Source organism: Excalfactoria chinensis, chromosome 2 (genome assembly GCF_039878825.1).
Source record: "Excalfactoria chinensis isolate bCotChi1 chromosome 2, bCotChi1.hap2, whole genome shotgun sequence".
Taxonomy (NCBI): Eukaryota; Metazoa; Chordata; class Aves; order Galliformes; family Phasianidae; genus Excalfactoria; species Excalfactoria chinensis.
In genome coordinates, this window is record NC_092826.1 from 62,747,835 (window position 1) to 62,774,894 (window position 27,060).

General features: G+C 39.2%; 2 protein-coding genes and 1 long non-coding RNA gene across 5 annotated transcripts in view; 1 reads left to right on the forward strand and 2 right to left on the reverse strand.

Moving 5' to 3' along the window:
- LOC140248987 (uncharacterized) overlaps positions 1-4,568 on the reverse strand; it is an 83,929-nt gene extending 79,361 nt beyond the window's left edge. Inside the window, exon 1 of one of the 2 annotated variants that reach the window (XR_011902922.1) lies at positions 4,145-4,568. This is a non-coding gene — a long non-coding RNA (uncharacterized lncRNA). The remainder of the gene's footprint in view (positions 1-4,144) is intronic. The other variant, XR_011902923.1, reaches the window with a different exon arrangement.
- A 1,435-nt stretch (positions 4,569-6,003) lies between these two features.
- C2H18orf21 (chromosome 2 C18orf21 homolog) lies at positions 6,004-12,810 on the forward strand. The gene is made up of 5 exons (XM_072327657.1): positions 6,004-6,201; positions 6,280-6,302; positions 7,538-7,737; positions 10,533-10,741; positions 11,108-12,810. The coding sequence occupies exons 1-5, from the start codon at positions 6,128-6,130 to the stop codon at positions 11,259-11,261; spliced, it is 660 nt and encodes a 219-aa protein (XP_072183758.1). The 5' UTR covers positions 6,004-6,127; the 3' UTR covers positions 11,262-12,810.
- Positions 10,502-27,060, reverse strand: part of RPRD1A (regulation of nuclear pre-mRNA domain containing 1A) — a 48,444-nt gene continuing 31,885 nt past the window's right edge. The window contains exons 7-8 of one of the 2 annotated variants that reach the window (XM_072327656.1): positions 18,898-19,093; positions 10,502-11,201 (exon numbers count right to left, since the gene is read on the reverse strand). In XM_072327656.1, coding sequence (XP_072183757.1) covers positions 18,944-19,093 — 150 coding nt within the window. In that variant the 3' untranslated portion in view covers positions 10,502-11,201; positions 18,898-18,943. Of the gene's footprint in view, positions 11,202-18,624; positions 19,094-27,060 lie in introns of those variants that run through there. The other variant, XM_072327655.1, reaches the window with a different exon arrangement.

The following is a 27,060-nucleotide window of genomic DNA, read 5'->3' on the forward strand; positions in this document are numbered from 1 at the left end:
ACATAAAAACATATGGCTACGAGCCTTCTGAAGAAGACTGAAGTTGTATCAGCCCCTCCCCATGTGTTAAGTTAATGACAACTCTGATTGCAGTTTTTGATTAATGTGTGTGTATAGGACTACTTCTGACTTGGGATGCTGAAGCAGAGAGCTCTGGGGCTGTAAAACAAAACTGCACCATCTACCCCTTGCTGTTTTGTTTTCTGCACAAACTTTAGAGGAACACTGTAAAGATGAGGGCATTGCATGCAGGCCAACTTTAGAAAGGCGAGCCATTTTCCACACTTAAGAACAATACAGCTGCAGTACAAGCCTCACTGAAGACATTTTCTACCACCAGTCAGGACACTAAGATTGCAGAGACTGATTGAATTACTATCATGTGGAGTTCTTCCTCTTTAGATGCTCCAGGCTACTGAAGTAGTTACATCCTTCTCATTTTAGTTTTTCCTTTAAGAGAGAAATAAGTTTGGGTGGTGCTGGCACACTAATAGCAATGAAGACCCATGTGCTGTCTTTCCAATGCAGATAAAATATGCTGTGCTACCACTGTGCCTCAGCAGCAGCTTTGAAGGAAATAAGGAGCAATGCATCACCCACTCGCATTTGACTGTGAAACTCTGGTTTAAAGTTCACTAAAAGCATCAGTTTGGTACTCTCTGTTACCTCCCTTATGTCTAAACTATATCCATCTTTGTCATCTCTAAAGATTCAAGTTTTCTGCATATTTATCACCTTTACGATTGAAGCTAATGGAAAATAGGTTTGTTTAGATTTTGTAAATGGCTCGAAGATCTCGTCTCAGCTAGGATGATGAATCGAGGATGTCAGCTGGGCAAACAGTTTAAATTTGAATGAACTCAGCCAAAACTGATTACACTAAAAACTGCTAGGAATCTTTCAAGTTCAGATTGCTTCACATACTGTAGCAGTAAATATTCCATCCCTTTTCGCTATCCGACTCTCCAAGAATAAAACTGGAAGAACCAGCACTGATGGCAGCTTCTCAGATATGAGACCAACTCTGAATGCTACAAATAGGTGTGAGAAGCCATTTTTCTCCTGCAGCAGGTACCATAGCCTTCATACCCCTCAGCTGACTAAATTTCTGCATAACAACATTTCTGATAATCAGCCTGAACATGATAGTTTTCTGACAAAACGTACAAAACAGCTAGACCAACAACTGCAAATAACTATTATATGGCACAGCTGTCTATTTCAGGTACCTAGTTTTTGTTATCTCTTCTTCACTTTTAAACAAATAAAATATTACTCGGGAAAAAAAGACCATATAATACCCTTTTTTTCCCCTCTCCCTGGCAATGTGTACTCAGGAAGAGTCGGAAATTACAGCATGAGTGTTGAAAATTACGGGTTAAGGATGGAAACATCTAGAGGCCGTCTGATCCAGCCTCCTGCTCAAACTCGCGCCACCTTAGAACAGGTGACTCACAATAAAAAGGAAACAAACTTCAAGTGAAAAGAAATGTAAAAATGAAGACTTCCCTTCTTCCCATCCTGCACCAGAAGGAAAACTAACAAACAAACAAACCAAAAAAACAAGAAAGACTTTTCTCCTGAAACAGATAGCTCTTCTGTGTTGTTCATCAGTAAATACAGCCCATTTGGAAAACGCCTACAGCCACTGCCTTTGGTTGACCTAGTTCCCTATCTGACTCAAAGCAGGTAGCATTTAGCACAGTGTGTGGCAAACTCCAGCTCAGTTGCCAGCACTGCTCTGCCACACTGCATGAACTGCTCCAGTGAGAGAGGAAATGCCCCATATGGTACAGTCTGTGAGCAGTCCCCTGAAGATTAATTACGGAAGGGACCCAACAGCTGCTGGAGAAGGTGCCATCGATATCCTGGCTAGGAAAGCCAGGCCTCTAGGGCAGGGACTGGACTGAACAGCAAGGAAGAACAGGGTGATAGAATCTTACGGGATCTGAGTGAAACCCAGATGACTCACCAGAAAATAAAGCGTTCCTATTTTGGCAAAAGGCTGAAGTAGCAGCCCTGGGTCATTCCGCAGTACAGCAGTAAATGACCCAGAGAGCTTGGGACAAACTCTTGTGCACAGTGATGTTCCTAACAGTAGGGACCATTTCATGTCTCATTAAGCAAACAGGTTAACATGATAATTAACATATTGATTAGCAACACCTTTTTGGCAAGTGGAACTTCTACTTGAAATGTCAACTCTTTTAGACAACTACTTTGTAAATGAAGATGAAGAAATAATTTCTTATCCCTCAAGGTAACAAGAAGTCTCACAGAGAACTAGCACAGGCGCATCTTTTACTACATCGTGGAAAACACTGCACCCAGACCACAGCTTGTCCCATGAGACAAGCAAGGCTCCTTGCACATCCGCAGCCTGCCATTCAATGCGTGGTCCTTAGTGAGGGCAAGGCACCCTTTCTACCACTTCATAAGTTGATCTGAAAGAGGTCTCAAACATGCCACCAAACGAGTACTATCATCTCCCATTTTTCATTCCCAGCCACCGATCCGTGTGGCTCCCCCACTATAAGAATTCCTTTGGTCACACCTGCTATGAAACAACCCAAGAGAAAACTCTTCAGCAAACGCCACCAAGCAATTGTGTTAATTATGCTGCAAATAGGTATCAGCTGTAAGAGAATATCTGTTGTCCCAGAGCTTGCCATTTTAGATCAGGAACTAATCACTCCCACTACAGACTGCTTTGAAGAGGAGTTGGTACACAAGTATGTATTTCCTCAAACTGCAGTTATCCTTCTCCCTGGGGTTCTTGTTTGAGACCATTGCTAATTTCTATCATCTCTCCAGAGAACATACATGTAGGTTCACAAGAAAATCTAGAGCACTGGCAATGGAATAAATTAAGAAAAATGTGGAGAGTGGAGTTGGAACTTGTAGGTTTCAAAACAGAGGGGATTATGATATTCATTGAGTCCCTTCCCTGTCAGATGGAGGTTGCCAACCCACAGAAAATAGTGACAAGTTCTATATATGTTATCTTTCCCTTCCCTCAGGCACATGCTCTAAGGAAGCTGCGTTCTAAACAATGAATAAACAATCAGCATGTTAATCTTTTACACATTTTGACACACAAAACACAGACAAATCACCATGTCATTTCCTCACCTATCACGACACAAAATAAATTCTGGTTCAGGAAGAACAGAAGATAGTATTTCCCTTAATTAGCTTCTTGAAGCTCACAGTGTTTTCAGAAGATGACATAACTCTTTTCTTTATCACCCTGCCTTATTTCAGATGGGTACTGTCTGACTGACCTCTAGATACCCTTGCACTTGCTCTGTGATATCCCCAGAATGTCAATGCTCCAGTTCTTCATCTTTCATTTCTTACATGTTTCCTATTGGTCACTTCTGGTACCAGTGGCAGCCGAAGTGGAAGTTTATCCTCTGATAATCTGTACTGCTTTAATGGCTCCTAGCATCCTGAGGATATTTTCCAAGTGTTATGGTGACACCAGCTGAGATCTTGGCAACAGAAAAGCATTTCATATGCTTAATTCTTAACTTAGTCTTTTGGTTGTTTGTTTTGGTTTGGATTTTTTTTTTCCTGCTTCCCAGACCTTCAATTAGCCTGCTTATTTCTGTGGCTTAACTCTTTTTGTTACTGCTATAGTCTTTGCTATCACTTCTCAGTATCCTTCTGACAATATAGTCTTTGGAAAATCTGAGAGGATTCTCACCATGCATCCAAAATCTCTTAATAAATTTCTCTAAATCTCCACGTCACATTTTTTCAAAAGCTCATTAAAAATCCCCTCTAAAAGGAACAACAATAGTCTCCTACTATTCTTTATGTGTTTCCCCACAAGCTAGAATCTAGGAAGTACAGTTCACAAACACTGAAAAATGATAACCATGTTTCAAACAGTGCTTATATATAATGTTGCATGCAGAACAAGCCTCTGCTTTAAGCAAAATAACATATGCTCAAAAGTGCTTATCCCCGAAGCATCCCTACCTGCTTTTTTTTCCCCTAAGATAAAACGAGTCTTATACCAGCGTGCCACAAAAAGCAAAATTCTCTCATAATGTCAATTGCTCCGTTTGCTCATGACTTTACACGGCTGACTGAACACCTACGGTCTCACTCAAAGAGAAGCTGTTAGTTTGCTCACCTCGGTCACCTGCAGGATCTTTGAAATGCTTCTTCTGCTCCTGCCACAGAGTGCCTTCCTGCATTTCCCATTCCCGGCTCCGCTGACCGTGCAGTCATCAGTAAGTTCTGGCCAAGTTATCCTATGTAACTCTAAGGAGAAATAGGAGAGACACGGAGATGCTGCCGCAGCAATTCCTTCCTCCCTTGTAAATGATGTTTTCCCGACGCTCTGTCACAGTCAGGTCTCCAGTAGTAAACTGAACAACCTATCCTCCCTCCCGGCTCTTCTTTTCTTCTTTTCCCTTTTTTTTTTTTTTTTTTTTTTTTTTTTTTTTTTTTTTTTTTGTAAACACATAATCACTGCTTCAAATCCTTTAGGTATCACGAACCGTATTTCTCTATTGCCCTCTACTGACTGCCAGCTACCACCACCTTCCGGGACTAGCGGAGAGCAACAGATAGACGGCCCGCCTTTCTCACTGCCTTCCTCCGATCGATAATGATGCACAACGTCCCAAAGTCAACACAAATCATTCCGGTTTTTTTTCCCCTCTGTTACAGAACACCGGGCAAGATTTACAGCTTGACGGTCAGCCGTGCTAACTGCAGAACACCAAACAACAGCAGGAAGCAGTTAGCGGCGTAGGTCTGTTAACGTGCTTTTGGTGATCACGAGCCAGGATAAAGTAAAAACAAATGGAGCCTGCCCTGAGATGTGAGCTGGTTTTGCCCTCTGATTCCATTAATCCAGCAGGGAGCTGAGGAATTTAAGGATGCGGCCCTGGCAGCACTAGGTGCATAGAAATACTAACTTCTGGAGGGAGCTGTGCAGGATCAGACCCAGAGAGAGCCCTGAGCCGTCCATTGCTATTGCCCCCTGGTTCCAACATTATTGGTGTAGCACATTCAGCATCACACCAAACGTGAGGAACACAGTTTCCATCTCATGAAGCATGCATTAGGACGAGCAACACAGAATGGGGATGGCACTGGGAGATGCCGTTTGCACTGCTTTTACAACAAAGATCATCTATAATACAGACAGACTAGAGGGAGAAAGGGAATGGCTGAGCCCAGTCAGAGGAACAGAAGAATAAAATTTATTTGTGTTTCAGAGAGACTGGAAGAGACTGAGGGGAAACAAAAAGGAAGGATAAGAAGAGGGCAAGAGCAGGTGCAGGGAAAGATATACAAATGAATCCTTTGTGTTATATCAGTCTGTGCTTTACTACTGTAGCACAGTGCTTGCTAGCCAAGGCAGGGCAGCACCTTAGCCAGGTGATGCCATTATTTTTGCTTCTCTGAATTCCAAAAAGAGGGTTATTTTGTTTGTTTGTTTGTTTTTCAATTTCCCTACATTACTTATAATTTGGTGTATTTTATTTGCCCAAGATCTGTTGGCTGATGAAGGTTGGGTTTTACACGGGCGTTATGAGGCACTCCCGCTCTGTGGCTCAGGAAAGTCAGGACATCGAAACTGACATTCATTCTGTGACAAAAAACATGCGTAGAATGGCTTGGGTTGGAAGGGACCCCAAGGATCATCAAGTTCCAACACACCCCTGCGCCACCAATCTTAAGATTTAATACTAGACCAGGCTGCCCAGGGCCCCATCCAACCTGGCCTTGAACAGCTCCAGGTATGGAGCACCCACAACATCTCTGGGCAGCCTGTCCCAGCACCTCACCACTCTCATAGTAAAGAACTTCCTCCTGACATCCAGTCTACACCCTCACTCCTTGAGCTTAAAGCCATTCCCCCTTATCCTATCACCATCTACCCTGGCAAAAAGTTGATTCTCCTCCTGTCTATAATTCCCTTTTAAATACTGGAATACACACAGCCTATGCCGCACAGCCCGCCCCTTCCCAGCGGTACCCAACCCGTCGCACCGGGCCCGGAACCACGGAGCTGCGGCCGCTGTATCCGCCTGGCTCGCCGGAGCGCTGCACAGAGCGCCGCCGGAGCTACCGGGCATCGGCTTCCGGCGGGGCGGGCGGCATGGGGATGCGCTTCTTGGAGGCGGCTGCGAGGCAGCTGGTGGGCACTTGTCCGGGCCAAGCGCGGTTCCTGCTGTGAGTGTCCGGGACGGGGGTTCGCGACGGGAAGCGGAGCGGGTAGAGCTTGTCTGACAATGTGTATTTTCCCCGCAGGTGGACGCTGAGCAGCTGCCGAGGCGAGTGAGGGGCTCTGGCCAGCGTAGCTTTGAGGATGGGGCCTTACTTCTCCCTTTTCTCCGTATTCCCATCGCTTTTTCTCTGTCCCCACAGCACATTCAGGGCCTGTGTTAGGAATTATGCTCTTGCTAGGCAGAGGGGTGTTTTGTTGGGGGGTGAGGAGAGCTGCTTGAGTGGGGCTCTGGCAGCAGGAAATACTGAGGCAAGTGCAGCAATAGGCCCCTCAGATTTAACTGTCTATATTATTATTATTGTGAGTTTTCAACCCAATCTCAGGTGTCATCACCTTCTTGCACTTGGGTCTATAGGACAAGAAAGGGGGAAGGTTCTTTATCACGGTCTCTTGCCATAGGACAAGGGGGAAAGGGTTTCAAACTAAAAGCACTGGCACAGGTTGCCTGGAGAGGTGGTGGATGCCCGTACCTGGAGACAAACAAGGTCAGGCTGGATGGGGCTCTGAGCACCCTGATCTACTGGAGGTGTCCCTGTTCACTGCAGGGGAGTTGGACCAGATGGCCTTTAAAGTCATCTTCCAAGTCATATGCTTCTGTGAAAAAGGCAGAATGCTTCAGAGGGCTTTGGTGTCACTGATCAGGCAAAAAAAAAGCACCCTCGGGAGCTATGTGTGGAGCTGTGAGTTTCTGTCATTAAAGACTTCTAGTAGAGGGTTGCATTTTTCCAGTATAATGTACTATTGTCTCTTGCATGAAGTTCTGCAGTGCACAGACATAGCATGAATTCATATAGTCATATATGGAATGGTTTGGGTTGGAAGAGACCTCTAAGATCATGTAGTTCCAGACCCCTACTATAGGCAGGGACCCCCCTGTCTTTAGACCAGGTTGCTGAAAACCCCATCCAGCCTGGCCTTTGATGCTTTCAGGGAGGGGGCATCCACAGCCTCACTGGGCATCCTGTTCCAGTGTCTCACCACCCTCACAGTAAGAATTTTTTCCTAATACCTGGTCTAAATCTGCCCTCTTCCAGTTTAAACCATTATTTCCAATTGTTGTATTGCTACATACCCTTATAAAAAGATCTTCTCCAGGCTGACAAGTCCCAGCTCTCTCAGCCTGCCCTTGTAGGGGATGCTGTGGTTTAGAACTTCGTTAAAACTTACTCACGCTTAGCACTTAGGTACTGTTAAAATGGAAGCGTACCCTGTTTAGTGCTTTCCTGCAGAACAACATTATTGCATTTTAAGTTTTACTCTTTTAAATTTGTTTACCCGTAGATGCAGAATCTGCAAAAGGGAGGATATGTCCTTACTGCTTCCAGTTCCTGCTTCCCGACAGCTACCGGGTGCGGCTCAAGCCAAAGATGAAAGTGACGCCGCAGATAGAGAAAATTCTTAAACGAGAGGCAAAGAACTACAAACTCAATATGAAACAGATAAAGCTTTTGAAAAAGTATAGGGAGTCCAGAAGTGTTCTGGTAAGGGTATTTACTTCAAACTGCCACACGTTAGGGATTTCAGTGAAATCAAGAGGACAATGATAAAAGCAGAAATCTTTTATTTTCTTCTCTCTCCCGTCCTCCTTTCATCAGAGAATCTATGCAAACAGCTCCCTGCTTCTTGTGATCTTGTTCTCTTTGTACCAGTCTGGGTAAACTGTGCAGATGTCTTGAGATCTTGCTGAAAATTCAATGATTTCTTCGTGCCAGGAAGCTGCAGCATTTTATCTCTCTGCTACTGTATCATTTGCATAACTTTGCAAAAGTGGCAGATTTTATGACTGCTGGTTTTGTATTTTTTCCTATTTATATAGTAAAATTGGGGCTGTGCAACTCCAGTAGATGCAGAGCCTCAATACAGCAGTGGAGATGCTAAGAATCCTTTAAAGTTCTTAGAAATCTATTCCTAAGAATCCCCCAAAACATACCTGGGAAGAAGAAGGTGCCATTGACTGAAGCAAGGCTGGTTTTGCCATTGTGATACAGTTTGATGTTTATTGCCTTTGTTTCAGCTCTGAAGAAGGGCTTGAGTGACAGATTGTCAGGTTTTTATCAGTGTTACCAGTCATCTCAAAGTGTCTTTGCAATGTGTACCAGCTTGGCATCATTTATCTTACTTATGTAGCATACAAAAGTTCATTGTTATGTTTTGAACACAAAGAACTTTTAAAGCTTTGCTGGGTATTAAAATGTATAGGTCTTTCCAAACTTAACCACGTATGGAATTTGAAGTAGTTAACGTTGTTTGTGGAGCTTCAGTTCTTTTTCCTAAAATTACTGCAGACTATAAGATGTGATGCTTTGAAGAACGGTACCGTACGTTTAATGTTGCTTAAATAATTAGTGAATGGATGCCTTAATAAACAAGGCAGCACCCTGCTGTGAAGAGAGCCTGAAGGTTTAGGGAGTAAAACTTGCTGAATCAAAAATGATTATAGAACCATTGACACGAGCTGAGGAAATACCACAGATGTCACCAGATCTCGGGGCTAAAGGGGCACTTCAGATAGGCGCCTTTAGTATTACTCTTTCCAAACTTTACATAATGATTGGCCAGCAAGAAGAGCAAGATAAAAGGTTATCTGAAGAGCTGAAAGCTTTGCTTTATTTCTTTGCTACGGGATCACAAACGTTTAGCATGCATTCAGATCTGTCTCTTTAGACAGCTGATGAACAGCATCCTAAGGAATTATTGTGGGCTCGTAGATTTATTCCGTAGCTGGAGAGATTGTTAGGATGTGTCGTGCATTCAGATGAGTAGTTTAAGATTCAGCTTTAAATAGGGACAGTTTAAACTCTGGATAATGTCCTAATCTTGGGAGTTAATTACAATTTGCTGCACTTGTGTTCTGCTCAGTTCTGTTTGCATTACTGCTGTGGATTATGATTTAAGTTTTTCTGGTATTAAGTATTTAAAATACTGTCAGGAACTGACAGCTTTCAAAATTAGCAATGTAGATCCCTGTAATCTTATACCTGAGCCTCGTGAAAATGAGAATTCAAGGATGACTGAGAATTAATCCAAGCAACAATATCACAGGTTGTGCCCATGGTACCTTTCTGGAGTTAACTATACGTGCTCTTCAGGGAGTGCAAAGCAGCTGTGCTCTGCTATGGTATCCCGCTGATTCCCGCACTGTTAGGCATTCACTTCCATTTATATTCCACAGAGTACTAAATGAACATGTGATGCTGTGTTATGGTTTTTTCTCCTCTGAATTTCAGGAGAGCTAAAAATACGTCAGACCTGAGCTGTATTAGATCATTAACTCTCTTTTTCAGTTTGTTAGTATGACAGTATAGACATACTCAAAAGACTTGCCTGAAAACACTTCAATTGGGCATTTTTACATTGAATTTGTTCGAAGCATTCTGAATGTAGCTGCGTTTACACACATTCAGATGAACAATGATTTGAAGTAGATGCTTTTAAAATCACGTAGATCTTTTGGTGACGCTCTCCTGATTTTTTTTAATTATTTCTTTATTTTTAAACCAGAAACATCCAGTGCTTTTCAGTCAGTGTAACTGTGTGCCTCAAAAACTTGTCTGAATGTATTACTCCCATGTCCCTTCATAAGAGGGGTTGCCATGGTAGTAAGCAATATTAGGAATGTCTGGCAGTCTCTGAGACTCTCTGATGTTATCTGTTCTGCTGCACCTCTGCAGCACGCTGTGCTGCTGGAGGGTCCTTATAGACTTGAAGCAAACACACAAGATAGATAAAACTTCCTATTTATTGCAATAAGGAGTATTTTTGCATTATTCGGAAGCCTCTTCTTGCTGTTTCTCATTATAGATGGCTATTTTTGAGTGTTCGGTGATTTAAATATTTTCTCTCTGAGACTCTGGAGATTGTGTAATAGAACTTCAGTAGAGGTGAAACATGCCAATAAGTTCTGATCAAATTATGTATCTTTTTTTTCAGCAAAATGTGAATACCACTAATTTAAGGTAGCACCTGAACTGGGTGTGTGGTGTTTTGTATTGTTACGCTTTGTTTTTTGTTCTGCGCTGCATTACATTCAGAGTTAAGGGTCTCCTGAGGGATTGGAGTCATTTCTAGATAAATGCATGGGATGTGTTTGGCTTAGGAAGTCTGAATGAAAGGGTTAAGTATAAATACTGTCTTTTAAATATCTCCGTATTTCACTTAAGCAAGTAAGTGCGTTCTGACAATTGGAGAACAGTTTGAATAATTCTTACAGTGGCTTCGAAAACTCAAAGGGAAAAGACTGGTAGAGTGGTTGATATGTTCTTTATTCTCTCCATAGCTTCTTACTTGTAACTCATGCAACAAAACAACAAGATTTTATGGCAAAAGCAGAGATTTTCTGGCTACCAAGAGCCACCGTTTGGGCACCCCAACTGTTGAATCTAACCTGAAGACACCAGATGTAAAAATCCAGTCTGCAAACAAAGCGACTCCTGCAAGCTGCAATAGGTTGGGATCCAAAGGGAGCACTCCTTCATCGCTTCCCAGGTACCCATTTCTCTCTATCTTAACTGGTTCTTGACTGAGCAGAATGTAATACATCTTGTTGGAAAAGGAAGTCACTTTTAGTTGATAACCACATGCCTGTTAAGGAGATCCATTTTGCCTTCAGCGTCCTTAAGGGTTCTGATGAAAAGTGACCACAAGAATGCACAACTATGCTTTTGTCATTAATATGAAAGGTCCAGTTTAAAATTTGTGTAACAGAATTATACTTCCAAATGTTTACCTTCATACGAAAATGCACTATTTGCATTCAGTAATGTAACTTATTACGTATATCCACCTTCATAGCTACTCAATATTAATTCCGATTTCTCACCTTTTAAGATATTTGTGTCTTAATTTTTTCAGAACTTGTCTATCTGGACAGGCAACAACCGGTTCCATTTCCAGGACTCCCCGGAACTCCAAATTTCACTTCACTAAGCTAAAACGGATGCTTAACCTAGAAGAAAAAGAGAAAAGCCAGAAAGTGGATTTGAAAACCTTCCTGACTTTACTTTAGTTACTCATTATTTCAGTGTAATAATAATTACAGCACTAAGTACTGTTCCAGTTTTAATAAACAACCAGTGATTTTCTTATGAATGTTCTCTGTGATTTGGACTTCCTGGAGGGGAACACAGAGCCTGCTAAGACTGCACTGTGCTGCAGGTTGCTCACAGCTCCATACTAAACTGTTACTGCTGTGAGGGTAGCGTGGTCATAAAGAATACGGGATGTTTCATTTCGGGTGCTACCAAAGTGGGTAATTTTTGTCTCTTCTAAGAACAACTAAGTAGAGACTGTCTGATGTCTTTCAGTTTTGTCAGGGAACAGGCTTCACATACAGGGAACAGACTTTTAGTACTGAAAGGACATTGAGGTGCTGGAGCAGGTCCGAAGAAGGGCAACAAGACTTGTGAAAGGCTTGGAGAATGTGCCCTATGAGGAGCAACTGAAAGAACTGGGACTGTTTAGTGTGAGGAAGAGGAGGCTGAGGGGAGACTTTTTTCTTCCAATATCTGAAAGGTGCTTACAGCAAGAGCAGGGCTGGTCTCACTGGTGACAGGATGAGGTGAAATGGTCTCAAGTTGTGCCAGGGTCAGTTTAGGTTGGATGTCAGGAAACACTTCTTTACAGAAAGGGTAGTTAAACACTGGAATAGGCTCCCCAAGGAGGTGGTTGTGTCACCATCTCTGGATGTATTTAAAAACTGTTCGGATGTGGTGCTCAGGGATATGATTTAGCAGAGGGTTGTTAGAGTTAGGCTAGTATGGTTAGGTTGTGGTTTGGACTTGATATCTTTAAGGTCTTTTCCAACCTGAGCTATTCTGTGATTTTATGATTCCAATACTGCTTCCTGAACTTTTGTCTGGAAAACTAGGTTTGCTCTGCACAGCACTCAGCTCCTTGTACTGAGACATTACAATGTGAGTAGAAGATTGTCAGTGTTAAAGCAGCCTCCACTGTCTAATGTTATGTTTGGTTCTGCACAGAAGGGAGAAAGGAAAATAGAAAGTCACTATTCAGGGGTGATTTTATGGTCTTATGGTTGTGCTTATGGTTTCCCGTCTGAAAAAATGGCTCAACTAGTTCAAAACACTTCAGTTCTTGGTTTTAAAGGTTTGTGGGTTTTTATTTATTTATTTATTTTTAATTATTATTTTCAACAGTTGTTTCCTTTAAGTAAGTATTTAGGGTTCAGGGAATGCTATTTGAGAAATAGGATTGGCAAGTATATTGGCAGACTTGAAAGCAATTCTTGGCAGGGGAGAATAGCATGTTGCAGATTCTACTGACAGTCTCATAGATCAGCATGTAACCTTCCTGGATTTCCTATGCTCTTACACAGCAGTTTTGAAAGGTTCACTTGAAAGGTTCTTAATTGTAGGATCAAAGTAACTGAATTCTCAGATCAAAATATGGACAAGTTAGTTAGCACCTTTTGCAGTGATGAGCTTTGCATTAATCCATCCATTGCTACTATGTTTGTAATCCAGTCCTGTGTAAAAATACTTCCAGCTTGTTGATGGAGAATTTGTAGTACAAATAAAAAGTGTTTGTAAAATAGATCTTGTAAATAAATGTTGATCTTTAAGTTAGATTGTACACATGACTTAAACTACTGATCTGCTTCCTGTAAGGCTTATGGAAAAATGTGTGGGTATCCACTTATCTGCTGTACTATAGGATGCTGTTTCAGGTCAAATTCCTGATACATCTTTGAAGTGTATCTATCTATCTACTATCTGTTCCTACTTACTGTGCTTTTAATGCAACATTGAATGGTCTTAGAGTACATAAACCACTATTTTCTTTTTCTAGCTAATACAATAGATTTTGGATAAAAGGAAGGAAGGCCATGCTCTGATGTCCCAGCTGGCATGGCTCTACTAGTAATGGTGATGTATCCCCAGCACCTTTTGAATTAGTCTGAAGTACACATCCCCAAAAAGGCATAAAGTGGATGTCAGGCACCAAGCTTCAGGTATTATTCACAGCAGATGTATTTCTGTGTGCTGCGTTCTGCTTATGAAGAAGCAAAATTGCTTCTGATGGGTTCTTAGGGATACCAGGCAAAGTATTTGTGGGTAGGCCAACAGCCATATACACAAAGAAGAATGGAATTCACCCAGCAGGTGAAGGGGCTCTCTGCCCATGCAGCACTCCTACTCAGGAAGCAACCCAGGTTCAATACAAGCTCTCCCTTCCGTAGCTGCCCTCAAACTTTTTTCTTACTGAATTTTCCCATGGTAAAGTAAAGCACATGCCATTCCTTATTTTACAAATATACTTCAAAATGTTGGGCAGACACAGTTTTATTCTCTACCACCTGAAGTGCTTCTTGTGTTATTCTTATGTGTCATATATATATATATATATAGTGTGTGTGTGTGTGTGTTTTGGTTTCCTCCTAAGTAAGTACAGGCAGCAGAACTGCCACTACACAGAATGAGTTCGAACAGTCAAGAAATAAACAGCGATTTCAAAGATATTTTACAACAAGGTTTTATTCTATTAAATATGAAAGAGCATAGATACAGGTGTTATTTCGAGGACATAAATTACACAAGGATTACACAATCCTTCAGAAGAACACAATAATGAAACATCTTTACATTTCAAACTTTTCTGGTTAGCTTTTAACAAACGTGTCTATTTCTGTTGCAAACAAAATAACGAGTGCTATTGAACTTCTGCAAATTCCCACAAAAACGTCATGCTTAGTAGGATACTTTAAATGTTGTAAAGATGAAATTAGGATTCGATTTCTAAATAACATGATGGAAGAGATCTACTTAAGATAAATGACACGCTGAAATAGGAGCTGAGACAAAATTGGTCATTCATGAAAAAAAAAAGTAATATATATATATATATATATTCTACTTTATTTAGACATTGCATTTGAATCTGCTTTCTTTACTTGCAGGACTAGTCGCTGCGATTATAGGCATGAGCAATGAGCAGAACTGGCCCTAAGTATTTATAAACGTAGCAGCCAAATTTTAGACGTGCTGCTTTCCTATTTCACCAATCTTTCCAAAGAAGAAAAAACATGAATCTGTTTATTTGTTCACATTTCAGAAGGCTGAAATAGGATTGGTCCTCTGCAAAGGGCCAATCAAGCCTACACGTGACCTCCATGTTCATCTGCGCAGGGGACTACTGCATCCTAAACATGTAATTGGGGCAGTCACCAAATGACCAGGCTGAGCTGCCGCCAGCAAGGGAAAAGAATATTAGTCTGTTAAAATCCTAAAACATTATCTTTTAAAACTTCAGGAAAATAGGAATGTATATTTACTATAACGAAAGATCTCTGTTTGACATTCAGAAGATTACTCACATAAAATACACAATAAGCATGAAATTTGGCTTGTGTTCACAGGGATTAGCTGAGGTGCTTCGGTGTATATAGACATTAACTGAGTGAGACAGACAAGCTAACGTTACTGCAGTATATACTTAAATTTTCAAGAAGAACAACAAAACACAGTTTCTAAGAATCATAAGCTGTTATAATTAAGGGTTTCACATTTACTTCTAAAACCAGAGAAGTGGGCTGATGTTCTTGGTAGTTTTCAAAACGTTTTGCAAAAATACAGCTTGACCTGCAAACACTACAATACACAAGCAGTCCCAGTGACCTCCAAGGCGAGCATTCTCATATGGCAAAGAGCTGCAGGATTGTCTTTGCTTTTTTTCTTATTTTATTTTATTTTTTTCAAAGAACGCTCAATAAAAGTGCAATATATAGTGAAGCAAATAATCTGATGGTTAGGATTTATTATTAAATGAAACATGTTCAGACACTTCATATTTGTGCCTTTTGTAGGGCGGGCATTCTGGTGCGGGTAGAGTCATACGGCATTAGAAGAGATGGGCAGGGTACACCCACATGTTTCACAGTGTGGTAACACCCCCAGAGCAGTTCCATGGTATAACCCATCTATGGGTAAAAAACACTGTGCTACTCAGTTTTGCACTGTGATTTCCATTTTGACAAGCACTGACATTTGTTTTGCTTCTCATTCCTACTCAGGCATTTTCCTACCCTTTTAGCTTCTAGGCACTCACTTTCCCCACCCAGCCTCTTTTCTTCCTGAGATGTCAGAAGTATACACAGTAAGCTTTGGAACCTGAGGATTTGGAGGTATCTTTTGATACTACAGGGCTGCATTTGTATCATACCACGTTATCTCCTACTACACTATTGCAGTTGCAGTATAAATCTAACTAGTTGATACACAATGCCTTTCCCATAGAAATAATAATAACTAAAAAAAAAAAGACCCAACAACATACCATTCAGCCACTAACACAAGACACCTGCTGTCAGAGTGACGTTTACTTTTGGTAAGTCCTCTTTTCCAAACAAATTATGAGGGATAATTTCCAGAAGTACAACTACAAAATACTCCTTGAAGTAAACAATTAACGCAGCAAAATAAAGGAAATAATAATAATAATAATACGCACATAAAATAACGCTCTCTCAAAATATTAAAACATATATACAGCAAGAAAAAAAGCTGAGATTGTTCCTAATTATTTTATCAGTTCTACATTATCTTTAGACAAGCAACGTTATTACAAAGACAACGCTACAAACAGGAAAAACAAACCTAGTGTTGCGTCTTTTTAAACTCTCTTGAGAAGTCAAGGAAATTCAGCATTCTACTTCATTATTATATTTTCATGAAGGTAGTAAGAGTCCCGCTGTAATGCGCAGTGTTTCATACAGAGGAGTGGGAAAGGCAGATAAAGATCCCTCCATGGAGCACCACATAGAAAAAGTTCTGCCTCTAAGAACCGAAGATTTACAAGTTAAGGAAAAACCTTGAAGGCAGAACAGCAACTTTCAGGTCTTTCCAAGACTTCAAACTTTAAGAAGTCATTCAGTAAATAAGTCTGGTTTTGTTTTGTTTTTTAATTTGAAGCCCCAACTGTGACTACCATAAGAATTCCCACCGATGAAACAAAGCCTGTTTGGGAGGCTGAGAAAAAAAATCTAACAATCAAGACAGCTGAATCTTACTTGAAAGTCATAACTGCCTTTGTATTCCTGTGAAGCTTTGGAAGTCAGCTTTGGAATGGAAAATAATCAACATACTCTTAAAAAGATACGGAATATGACTGTGATAATAGGCAGAAATTGGTGTGAAAATCATTTTCAACAACAACAAATATGGAAACTTTGCCAAATGTTGACTTTTCACCGCTTCAGGTTTTACTTGTTGCTATTCCAGACAGTACCAGTTTCCCCTTCAAAGTGGTATATTAGAATAGATAGTTTAAGTTTAAAGTATTCCCTCTGGTTTTGAGTATCCACGACTTAGATTGCTCAATGGGCTGTAGCAAGCCATAGCACTGCACTTGTCATCACCTCTGGGTAAAAATTAAAGATTTCCATGGGTGGGATTCAATGGTGAACTCACTATTTATCCTTCCTGTTCTATGACTTGCTTTATAGTTCGTAATGGGTTGTATTATTTTAATACTTATAATAACTTCAATGCTATCCTTTAACAAGGCTGAACTTGAACCACAGCTGTAATGCACACACACCACTAAAATTTACAAGCTTGGTTTAAACAAACTGCAACAGAAATGTTAAAACTGCATAAATATTATCTGCATGTCCATTTTCTCAGCATAAATGTAAGCTGAAAAGATGGCAATAAGTGTTACTTAATCTCATATGTTACATCTAAACTAAGGAAACACTTGTCTGGATTAACCATAGTTAACTTAAGGATTTTGGACACTCAGTGAGCTATTTTCAGCATTCCTTCCTGTCAGCAGTTAGAATTAGTGATGACATTAATATTCCTACATGGCATGCTGCGGAATGCTTAGTCAACAGCTTGGGTTTTTCTTTTTCCTTGTTATTTGTTTGTTTGTTTTCCTATTTAACTGAAGTCTAATTCATGTCTTCCATGAGAAAAGCTATTTGGACCGGGGTGTTTATGTGCAGGTGTAAGTATTTTAAAAAGAAATGCTATTCTACACATAGAACATTCTAGGGATTGGCCTTGTGGAAGTCAAACACAAATGACAGATCACTCTTCAGCATCAAAAACTTAAATCCAGGGCTGTTCTGAATCATTGTAGTTTTTGAAAAGGAAAAATAGATTACTTTTTAAGATTAGCTTTCATGTAGAAAGGAGTGGATGAGCCTGTGAACTCTGAACTTGACTGATGCAAACGAGCAAATCCATGAACAAAATGCTATTAATGAATACTCAGATGATCCACCAAAGTCAAAACATTTGCAGACTGGGTTTTTAAGGTCATCTAAATGCCAAAGGATACAGGTAGGCATTTTTTGAATCATTCCTCAACAACAAAGCATCTAATTCCAGATGACTGAAAAGCATAAACTTCCTGTCAATCCTCTACATGCCTGTCTATATCTTTGGATTTTTAAGTGAAATTAAAAGCTGGTGCATCATACTGAAACAAGGAATTTTCACAAGCTTGAATACCTGCAGATGAGTATCACATTTGTGGCAGGCAACGGGTTGGTTGGTTGTGTTTGTTGTTTTAAAAAACACACTGGGCAATAACTTTCCATAGTTCAACTCAAACACTGGCCTGAACCATCTTCTCTCTTCCTCATGAGAAAACACCATCAAGATCAAGAAATGTTTGCTGGAGAGATGGAGATAGGAGGATGGAAGCCTATGCTGACCGCTGGGGTTTCTCAGTGGAAGAGGGTGGCTTGGCCCAGAGCTTCCATACACCTTACTATTTGGCTGTACTGTATTGCTGCATGCATAAATAGTAGACTGACTATAGAATAGTCAGATTTAGTAATGGGCATTTAACAATTGGGACAGTTCACAGAATGACCTTCCAATTTAATTAAAATTGTAAAATGGCTTCACATTTCTGGAATTAACCTTTTTAGTCTGAGACAAGTATTCCAGAAAGGAATTCGAGTATAATTGAATGGTTCCTCAATTTAGAAACTAAGCAGCTGTAAAAAGAAAAGTTCCAATTTTGAAACCTGATTAATGGTCAATCGTGTAGTTTCTTTTGCTGACTTTTAAATGATACTAACAGATTGCAACATTTTGAGTCATTTAAAGATCTACTCTGTGTAACATGATTAATGTTTTCCAATTCAAAATTGGTTACTAACATTTACATCAAAATGAACCACCGGACTTATTTTAAGATTGGTTAGTTTAAACACAATGTTAAACACAGCCTACTTTCAACTTTGCGTTAACTTGCATTAATCTTGCTAACATAAGCTTGTGGTTTCCATGTTTCACTCCCTCAATAGCAACTTAAACGTTTCAAGTTAGAAGTATGCTTTGATTACCTGTTGATCTACGTTAAATATAGGGTACATAGGACAAAATCTTAGCAAGTTTCTTTTTTTTTTTTTTTTTTTTTTTTTTTTTTTTTTACAGGGCACCCAACCAAAATCTGTACAAAATATAAGATAGTTACTCATTATTTAATATAATAGATGCAGATGCCGCTTTCTATAAATGTACCCTCACGTTCACTTGCCAATAAAATAGTAAACAAATCAGCGTTTTTAAATCATTTTTTTAAATAAATTATTAGAGTATTTTTACTGATGCTCTCCAACAATATACAAAAATAATACTACAAGAGTACCAATCAGTCTGACCTACCCCTCATTTCACAGAAAAGTAGAGGTTACAGAAGGTATTCCTGCAATCAGTCATCTCCGTAGATGTCTCCTGCAAATGGTAGGTGTACGTGGCTGCCCGTGACGTTGGGAAGTCGAGAGAGGTCAGGCAGGTTCTGGATGCGTGTTCTGAGTTCTTTCCGTACTTGGGACACTCTGGCTAGCTTGCGTTTGTATTCCTGTAATGTAGAAGAATTCATCAAGAGATTCATCTACAAATACCACCCCTTGTCTTTACTGCATTCAGCATTTTCCAAATGAAAGTATTTCTTAAGCAAGTGAGATGACTGAATATCCTTAAATAGGAGAGAACCCAGAAAACTGGATTATTTTGGAGGCGAAGGCATCAGTTCTGGCATATTCTCAGCATTTGACTTTGGGAGGGTAACTGTGGGATTTTTTTGCTTTGAATTTTGAAGTACATAAACATTAAAAAAGGAAAACAATCCTAATTAACACAATCTTTCCATGCAACTAGTTGAATGGGATTATTCTTAGAAACTCCATTAAGAATAGTTAAAACACACACATATTCACACATTCACACACATACTCCCATAGAATATTGGAAGGATAAATTCAGTGATGTCAAAGAAGTTATTTAGTTTGTACTGACGAAAAAACCAAAGCCACCAAATGCTATCTGACCATGATGAGCCCAACCAATCTGACCATCCATAAATATTTGGTATTAACATTCATAATAAAAACCATATTGTTTCATTGTTTTTATGAATCTAACCCTGAATTTTCAGAAACTTCATGAATTGGAGACTGAGGACTTCATATTGCAACACATATCAAAACACTTGTAATTCATAGATGACTAGGTGGCAGTTTTTACATGAAAGAACATTATTCAACATAAAGTATTTAACACCGTAAAGCAGCGTGCTTTAGTATAGTTAGTTCTTATCTATACTAGACATAATGGAGAAGAATAGCAGCATATATAAAATAAAGACAGTTATTCCAAAACGTAAGAAGATCAAACTGTTGTTTACAGGATCATTTACACTCAAAAGACCTGGAAACATTTTTCACTGGAGAGACTAAGCATTAGCAGGCAAAGCATGAAAATATAATGTATTTCATAACATATGAAATGTAGGTGCTTTCTAATCTGCTTGCAAATTTTGCTGCAGTGAGGGAATAGCTGTAAATAACAAGAAATAGTTAATCTACAACTTGGATAATCAGCCCATGAATAAGATACCATGATTAGAACAACTTTAAAGAATTGGCTGAAAAATTCTGTGTCACCCCATGAAAGTGCCACACATTAAATACTAGAAATTTGCAGCAAGGAGAAAAAACACTGTGTAAATGTCTATAGAAGGCCATAGACGTGGTATTTACAAGGCCTAAACACAAATTTAAACATTTGTCTACACTGTTAATAGACCAAAGTAAAAAGAAAGGACAAAAAAAGGACCTTTTGGTAGTGTAGAACCCCAAACAGCAGTACAAATGTTACACAATTGAGCACGATCAAATTACTGGACAAGCTGCAATACACATAAATAGAAAGTTTGCTTCTATAAGCAGCAGTGCGGTCCTCTTCCCAAAGGCAGTAACAGAACCACAAAAAATCTTAAATTCTTAATGAGAATGTAATGCATTTCTTAAAATAAATAGAAAATAAAATTAAAACTCCACATAGAAAGAACAAAGTGCCCCTGATCTAGGATAAATTCCTTGAAGTCACCAAGGTTTAAAATTTAATAATTTCATACAGTTAATAAACACAATGAAAATAATAAAGATGCAGAGCCTGCAGAACTTTAAACATTTGGTGACTGTGTTCAAGGCAAAGCAGCATTCTTTCATGGTGCAGATACTAAAAAAACACCTGACATTGCAAGTCTGTTGTTCCTAGGAAAACAAGCAGTTGTTCTCATTTATCCAAAACATCCTCACTGGTGTAAGTGATTTCAGAAAGTGGCACTGAAAATAAAGGACTGTATCCTGACACCGTGTTCTCACCCAAGGGCAATGAATACTTTACTGGGCTCACCTGAGAAAGATATCCTGCAGTACAGAGAGGATGTGTGGAACTCTGTGCAGAATCAAAATGCCCAATAAGGTTAAAATTAGTAATAATAATAACAAAATACTAACTATAAAATAATTCCAGCACACTTGATTCCTGTGACTGCTGTCTGATTCTGCTGAATCTTGACTGAGTACACTCTTTCCACACAGAACTAGGAAGCAGCAAATTAGCACCCCTCCATAAGTTCAAAGCAATGCTTGGCAAATAAGCACCAATCAAACTTAGCTGCTATATTCACTCAGGACTTTACTACAAAACCTGAAATGTGCCTTAAATTAGATCACTGGTTGCTTGACTAAATTAAAATTGCCTTTTGCCAATAATAAATTATTTTCATAGTAACGTCACATTTCTGACATCCAGCATCTTCCACAGAAATTTTACCTAAGACTTACTGCCTAGTGAATATCAGCTCCATTAATATTACTGACAGTAGATTCCCTTCCCAAACTCATTAATTCAGTCCTCCTGTGTACTAACTCAGCCTTCTACCCTGGCTAATACCTTCAGAAATACACTCATTCCCGGGGAGTCAAAAGAGATCCCTTGTGCCTGCCTTCCTAGTAATAGAGACCACTGAGAAACTTTGGTCAAGGCCACAGCATTACTAAAAGACCAGAGTATATAAAAAATAAATAGGGCTTTAGATTTCACTACATTACTAATGTAACGAAAGCAAGTAAATGCAATTTTAATACAATTCCTTTAATGTCAACTGTATGTCAGATCTGTGACTACAGATTACATTTATTTGACAATTCCCCCCTGAGGTAGAAATATTATTCACCTCCTCCAAGGCACATTTTTTCCTTGCCCTTCCAAACCCATTCTAGAAATCACTGAAGATGACCAGTTTTCACGACTGGAGAGCAGGTTCAAAAGAGGGATAATTTTGAAAGCATGACCTAGTAGTTTTGAGATATTTTTAAAGGGGCTGCTTTGCAGAGTCAAACTCTAGATAAAATCGTTAATTCTGGAAGAGTCAGCTTATATACTCTGAAGGTTGCTGACACCGTCTTGGGTAATACCTATGTAGTCCTGGACTGAGGGAAAGCAAGCATTAAGTACTCAAGTACTAGTTGCACATACAAGCCTTATGTTTGTATCATAATATTATGCATTTGTGTATGAATCCATAATCCTAAATATATATGCTGAGAGCATGTCTTGGCAATTGAAGCAGAAGATCAGGAATAAGTAGGGTTCTTTTGGTACTATTGTTCTGTTGGAATAGAATTACCCAGGTTGGAAAAGACCTTGAAGATCATCAAGTCCAACTGCAGCCTAACCATAGTACCCTAACTCTAAAAACCCTCCGCTAAATCATATCCCTCAGCACCACATCCAAATGGCTCTTAAACACACCCAGGGATGGCGATTCAACCACCTCCCTGGGGAGCCTATTCCAGTACTTAACTACCCTTTCTGTAAAGAAGTTCTTCCTAATATCCAACCTAAACTTGCCCTGGTGCAACTTGAGGCCATTAAATTATCTTCAATTTCTTCTTCCAAGTGATTTTGGATTAATCAGATACTACTAACATTATGAAAAATAAAAACATGGGAAGACCAACCAAAATAGGCTGAAACAGATCTTAATGTAGTTTCCACAGTTATCTTAGAGATGTGCTACAGCTAAAGACCTGCTATTTGGAACGTAATGGTAATGCGTTCCCTTGTCAACATTAAAATGACCCTGATCTCCCATCTGATCACAACTGGCAGCAAATGCATTAAAAGGGAAAGAAAAGCAAGCAAACAAAAAACCTCACCACGCCTGATTGTAAAGAAGGAATAAAAGATTCAAAGAAAACACAAATAGTCCATCTGCACTCATGTCGGTCATAGGAAAATACAAGCAAGTGAAAAAATGCAGCAGGTAAGGTGGAAGTCAACACTCACAACATAAAGGGCAAAAAACAAACCTAAACAGGATAAAAAGAGTTATCAAAAGTTGTGGGCATGGGAATACATATGCTTCTGAGGTGCTGGGTACATTGGTTTGAGACCACTGACTTTCTAGGTCGGTTCCAACATCTCAAGCTCAGGTGCAGACATAGGTGATGTACCACACAACAAAGGCTGCTCACAGGCTGTGTGCATTGCTAACAACCTGTGAAAGTTCAAAGGCAAGTACCTCTCAGTGTTAAGGTGCAGGCACACAGCAGTTAGAGGTGCCATATTAGCCTTGCTATCACTCCAGAAAATATAAGAGCAGAGCTAATTCTGTGCTGTCCTTAAAAACATGGCATGGCTCACACCATTCAACAATATGAATAAAGCTCAACTTTATTAAAAACTCAGCTAAAGATGAACAACATACTAAAGTAACATCATTTAAAACACTGAACAGAGTCTGAATAAATCCGCTGCACCACACACAAGCAAAAGTTTTTAAAAATCACATACGAAGAGACTGTCTTGGACAATCTTCTATTACCATTACCATTTTTGCCTGTTAACTCAAAACATGTTTCTGGAAGTAAGTTTCCACTTGCCAGTTTGCCATCAGGCCTTACCACATTTGGTGCAAAATAATAGCACTGCAACAATGAGCAGTAGTGACTGCTTTGGTTATCTGATGTCATTCTATGTGCTGTCTCATGTATGATATCTAAATTCTGCTCTGTATAGATTGACTAATATTCTTATAGGTTTTCTAAAGGCATACTTCCCCATTACAAAACACAATTTGTCCTTCAGGAAACATATTTGAGCTGGTAATGAGAGATTAAAATCAAATACATCCTCTAATTTTGAGTATCTATGTTTTTTTTTAATCATCGCCAAGAATTCAACACTTCAAAGCAATTTTTTAAAATTAACTTAACTTAAAATATTATAGACTCCTCGGCTTGTTTGCAAATGAAGCAACAAGAAACAATTAACTCAGAAGTCTGAAACACACAAGCTAAATTAATGACCATCTCAGTGACTCATTAAACAACTTGATGACAAATGAATACACTACAGATCTCCAAACTGCACATTTTACCAAGACATTTCCCATCATCTGAAGGATAAGTACCAGAAACACAAAGGCCTTTGCAATGGTCACAAACTGTTCTTCTTACTCCTTCAAAATACAACTTCTTTGTTCATCTCCTTCCAGCCTCATCTTGGGTCTCAGAACTCACTTAACTCCAGTCTTTACTCCTAGTCTATGCCCGTTTTGCAAGTACTCATCCCAGAGCAAATCTTTGTGCAACAAGGCTGTTCAATGCTTCTCTTACCCACTGTTCTGCATGTATTCTCCTATATGTGAATTCCTACCTCTCCAGTCCTGGTCTGCACTTACCACTTTGTCTGTAGGCTTGGCTGCTTCTGGTTCCAGTTCCATGTATTTCTCTGCAATCCTTTATTCAGCCTGTCTTTGTTCTTTGCCTACACAGTATCTACATCAGATGATGCTTTGTCACAACACTTTGTTTTCTTGGTCAGTCATTCCCTCTCTTCTCAGCGAGCTCATCTCTTTTTATTTCCACGGCCAGGCTCTGTACCCTATTCCATTCTTTACTGTAACATCTAGTACTAATTCCTTCTTAATCTCTATGGCCATCAGTGCCAAGCTCTAGAAGCACTTGTCCAAGTTCTGTTCTCAAACCCATCAGCTTCTCTTCCCTGTTACTTAGACTCACAGGAACCACTGACAGTTCACCTAAGGAAGATCTCTGCTCTTACATCACACAATTGGCCAGTGGCCAGCCTAGAGACCAGCTCTGTATAGCTGCAATCACAGAACAAGTCTTCTTATGCCCAAGCTACAAAACAATTCTCTAGTAAAGAAGCTCTTTGTGGAAGTCAATAATGTCTAACAAGTCACTGATAAACACATTAAGGTTTTTTTCTAACAGCTTGTAATTCTATTAAATCCACATTGATTTTTATTTGCATAATAAAATGCCTGCCCCTGACAAAAAGAATAGTTTCCCCACTCCATTATACTTTGAGAAAGAACATTAATAATGTCATTTCAAAGGAAAGGTCATTTTTCAAAGGTTGTTTCATTACAAACTCATCTTAAGTTTATCCTTGAAAACTGCACTAGCACAAAGTCTGTCAGTATTTGGGAAAGATAAGGAAAAGAAAACAAGGACTTGTAGGCTTACTTGCAAGCATTATTATTAGGCCTACACAGTTTATATTTACATTCACTCAATCATAAAAGGTTCATGGTGATAAAATAAATTACCATTTAGAGACACGGAGTAAATTAGAGAATCTGTTACAGGATAATGAATTAATTGAAAACACTTGAGAATGACAGGTATGTTCCTCAGGATATCTGCTTAAAGCTAAATTTGGTCTTTTGTGTTATCATCCAGTATGGGATTTTTACCTGGTTAAAAATATAACTATTATAATAAACTTGAAGGTACACCCTTCCAAGAGATGTTTAAATTACACTGAATTCTTAAGCTTAAAATCTTGTCTAGTAGAATGAAGTTCCAAAGAACTTCTGATTGCAAGGAATCAGACATTTCAGTACAATTCAGTGCAACTGAGCTCAAATATTCAAGTCTATAAGGACACACAAGAGATAACAGAATAGCTCTGAAAATAATAAAATAAAAAATGAAGTGGCCTCAGGCTTCAAGATAACTTCTTAAAGTTTCACCTATTCACAAGTGCTCTGAAAGAAATTAAAATTAAAATATACCAGGGTTCAACTTCAAAGGAATCCATACATGAGAAAATTTTACGGGCTACTGGAAAAAAACCTGTGCTTAGCAATGTACTTAGGAACAGCTGTGTGAAGTCCTCAGCCTCAAATATTAATATAAACAGTGTCTGAATTGTAAATGTATCACACACATTCCTCATTTCATGTAGCCATCATGTGCATTACAAAGATCTGTTACAACTTCAAATTCCACATGTGCATCTCATCTTTCTAAAGCCAGTGCTATGAGCATCCAACTGCAAATACGCAGACACTGATGTTCAGTCTTTAACAGAGACGAATGGGCATGTGAGAGTATGCATATAATTGTTTTAGAGGTGAAAAGTGAATCTGAGACAGAGAGCAGCACTTCAGGTCACTAAGTAGAAGTTTTATCTATAACTGGGCAGGATACAAATGTTTCAGGCTTATCTTTTCTATTTTCAAAAGCATACATACAAAGCAGAAGCAATGAAATTCAGTTTTATTATAGCAAGGCAAAGTAATAGTAGCAGTTCAATCTGAGCAGCAAAAATCTTAAAGCAGCTCAATATACACAGCTTTTCCAACTGTAGCATAAAGCCATTCACCTGTGAACTAGGCAAAAAAAGAAAAAGAGGTACGAAAAATATTTGAATGTTTTTCATTTATATAATAAATTTATATAATATTTGAGTGTTCTACAGACTTACAATGTGGAATTCACCATACTTCAAGTGGAAAGTACAGGTGGAAGACCTTGACTCTGCTAAAATGAAGCCAAACACTATTGACCAGGTCTATCTGTGTAAACTTGTCTAAAGACAAACAAAATTTGCAAACTACTTATTTTCATCTCTGTCTTACTTTCTCATTTCATAAGCTATTCTTATGCAATCTGAAGAGTGTGTGGCTATTTCTTAGTGATTTTAAAGAGCGGTTCTCAAAATAAGCCATGAAATACCATGAGATCATCCAATGATTGTAAACCAAGAGATTTCATCAGCTAGACAGTTTCATACTCTACTTGCCAATTCATTGCACGATTTCATTAAGTAGGTCGATATATCCATTTTATAGATACAGATTCTAAGGAAGATTTAGTTGCAGATGAAAGATGACTATTCCCAAGTTTGATTTACTTGAATGGTAGTTGAAAGTGCTCAGCATCACTAGAGAAATGAAACTGTAGTTTACATGACTAACGACAGTAATTGCCTGTGTAAGGCAAACTGCATGGTAATTCTGTTTCTATTTTTATGAGTGCAAAATAGATGCTTCAAATCCAGTGCTCAGTGATGGGTATGGGAGCATTAACAAAAATAGTGCTGGATTGAAAGGGAGTACTACACACCAACAGTAGGAATCCTGACATTTATCTGTTATGTATTATATAAGAAAGTTGTGCATAAGGGAAATGATACCAATTGAGAACACAGAGCAGTTGC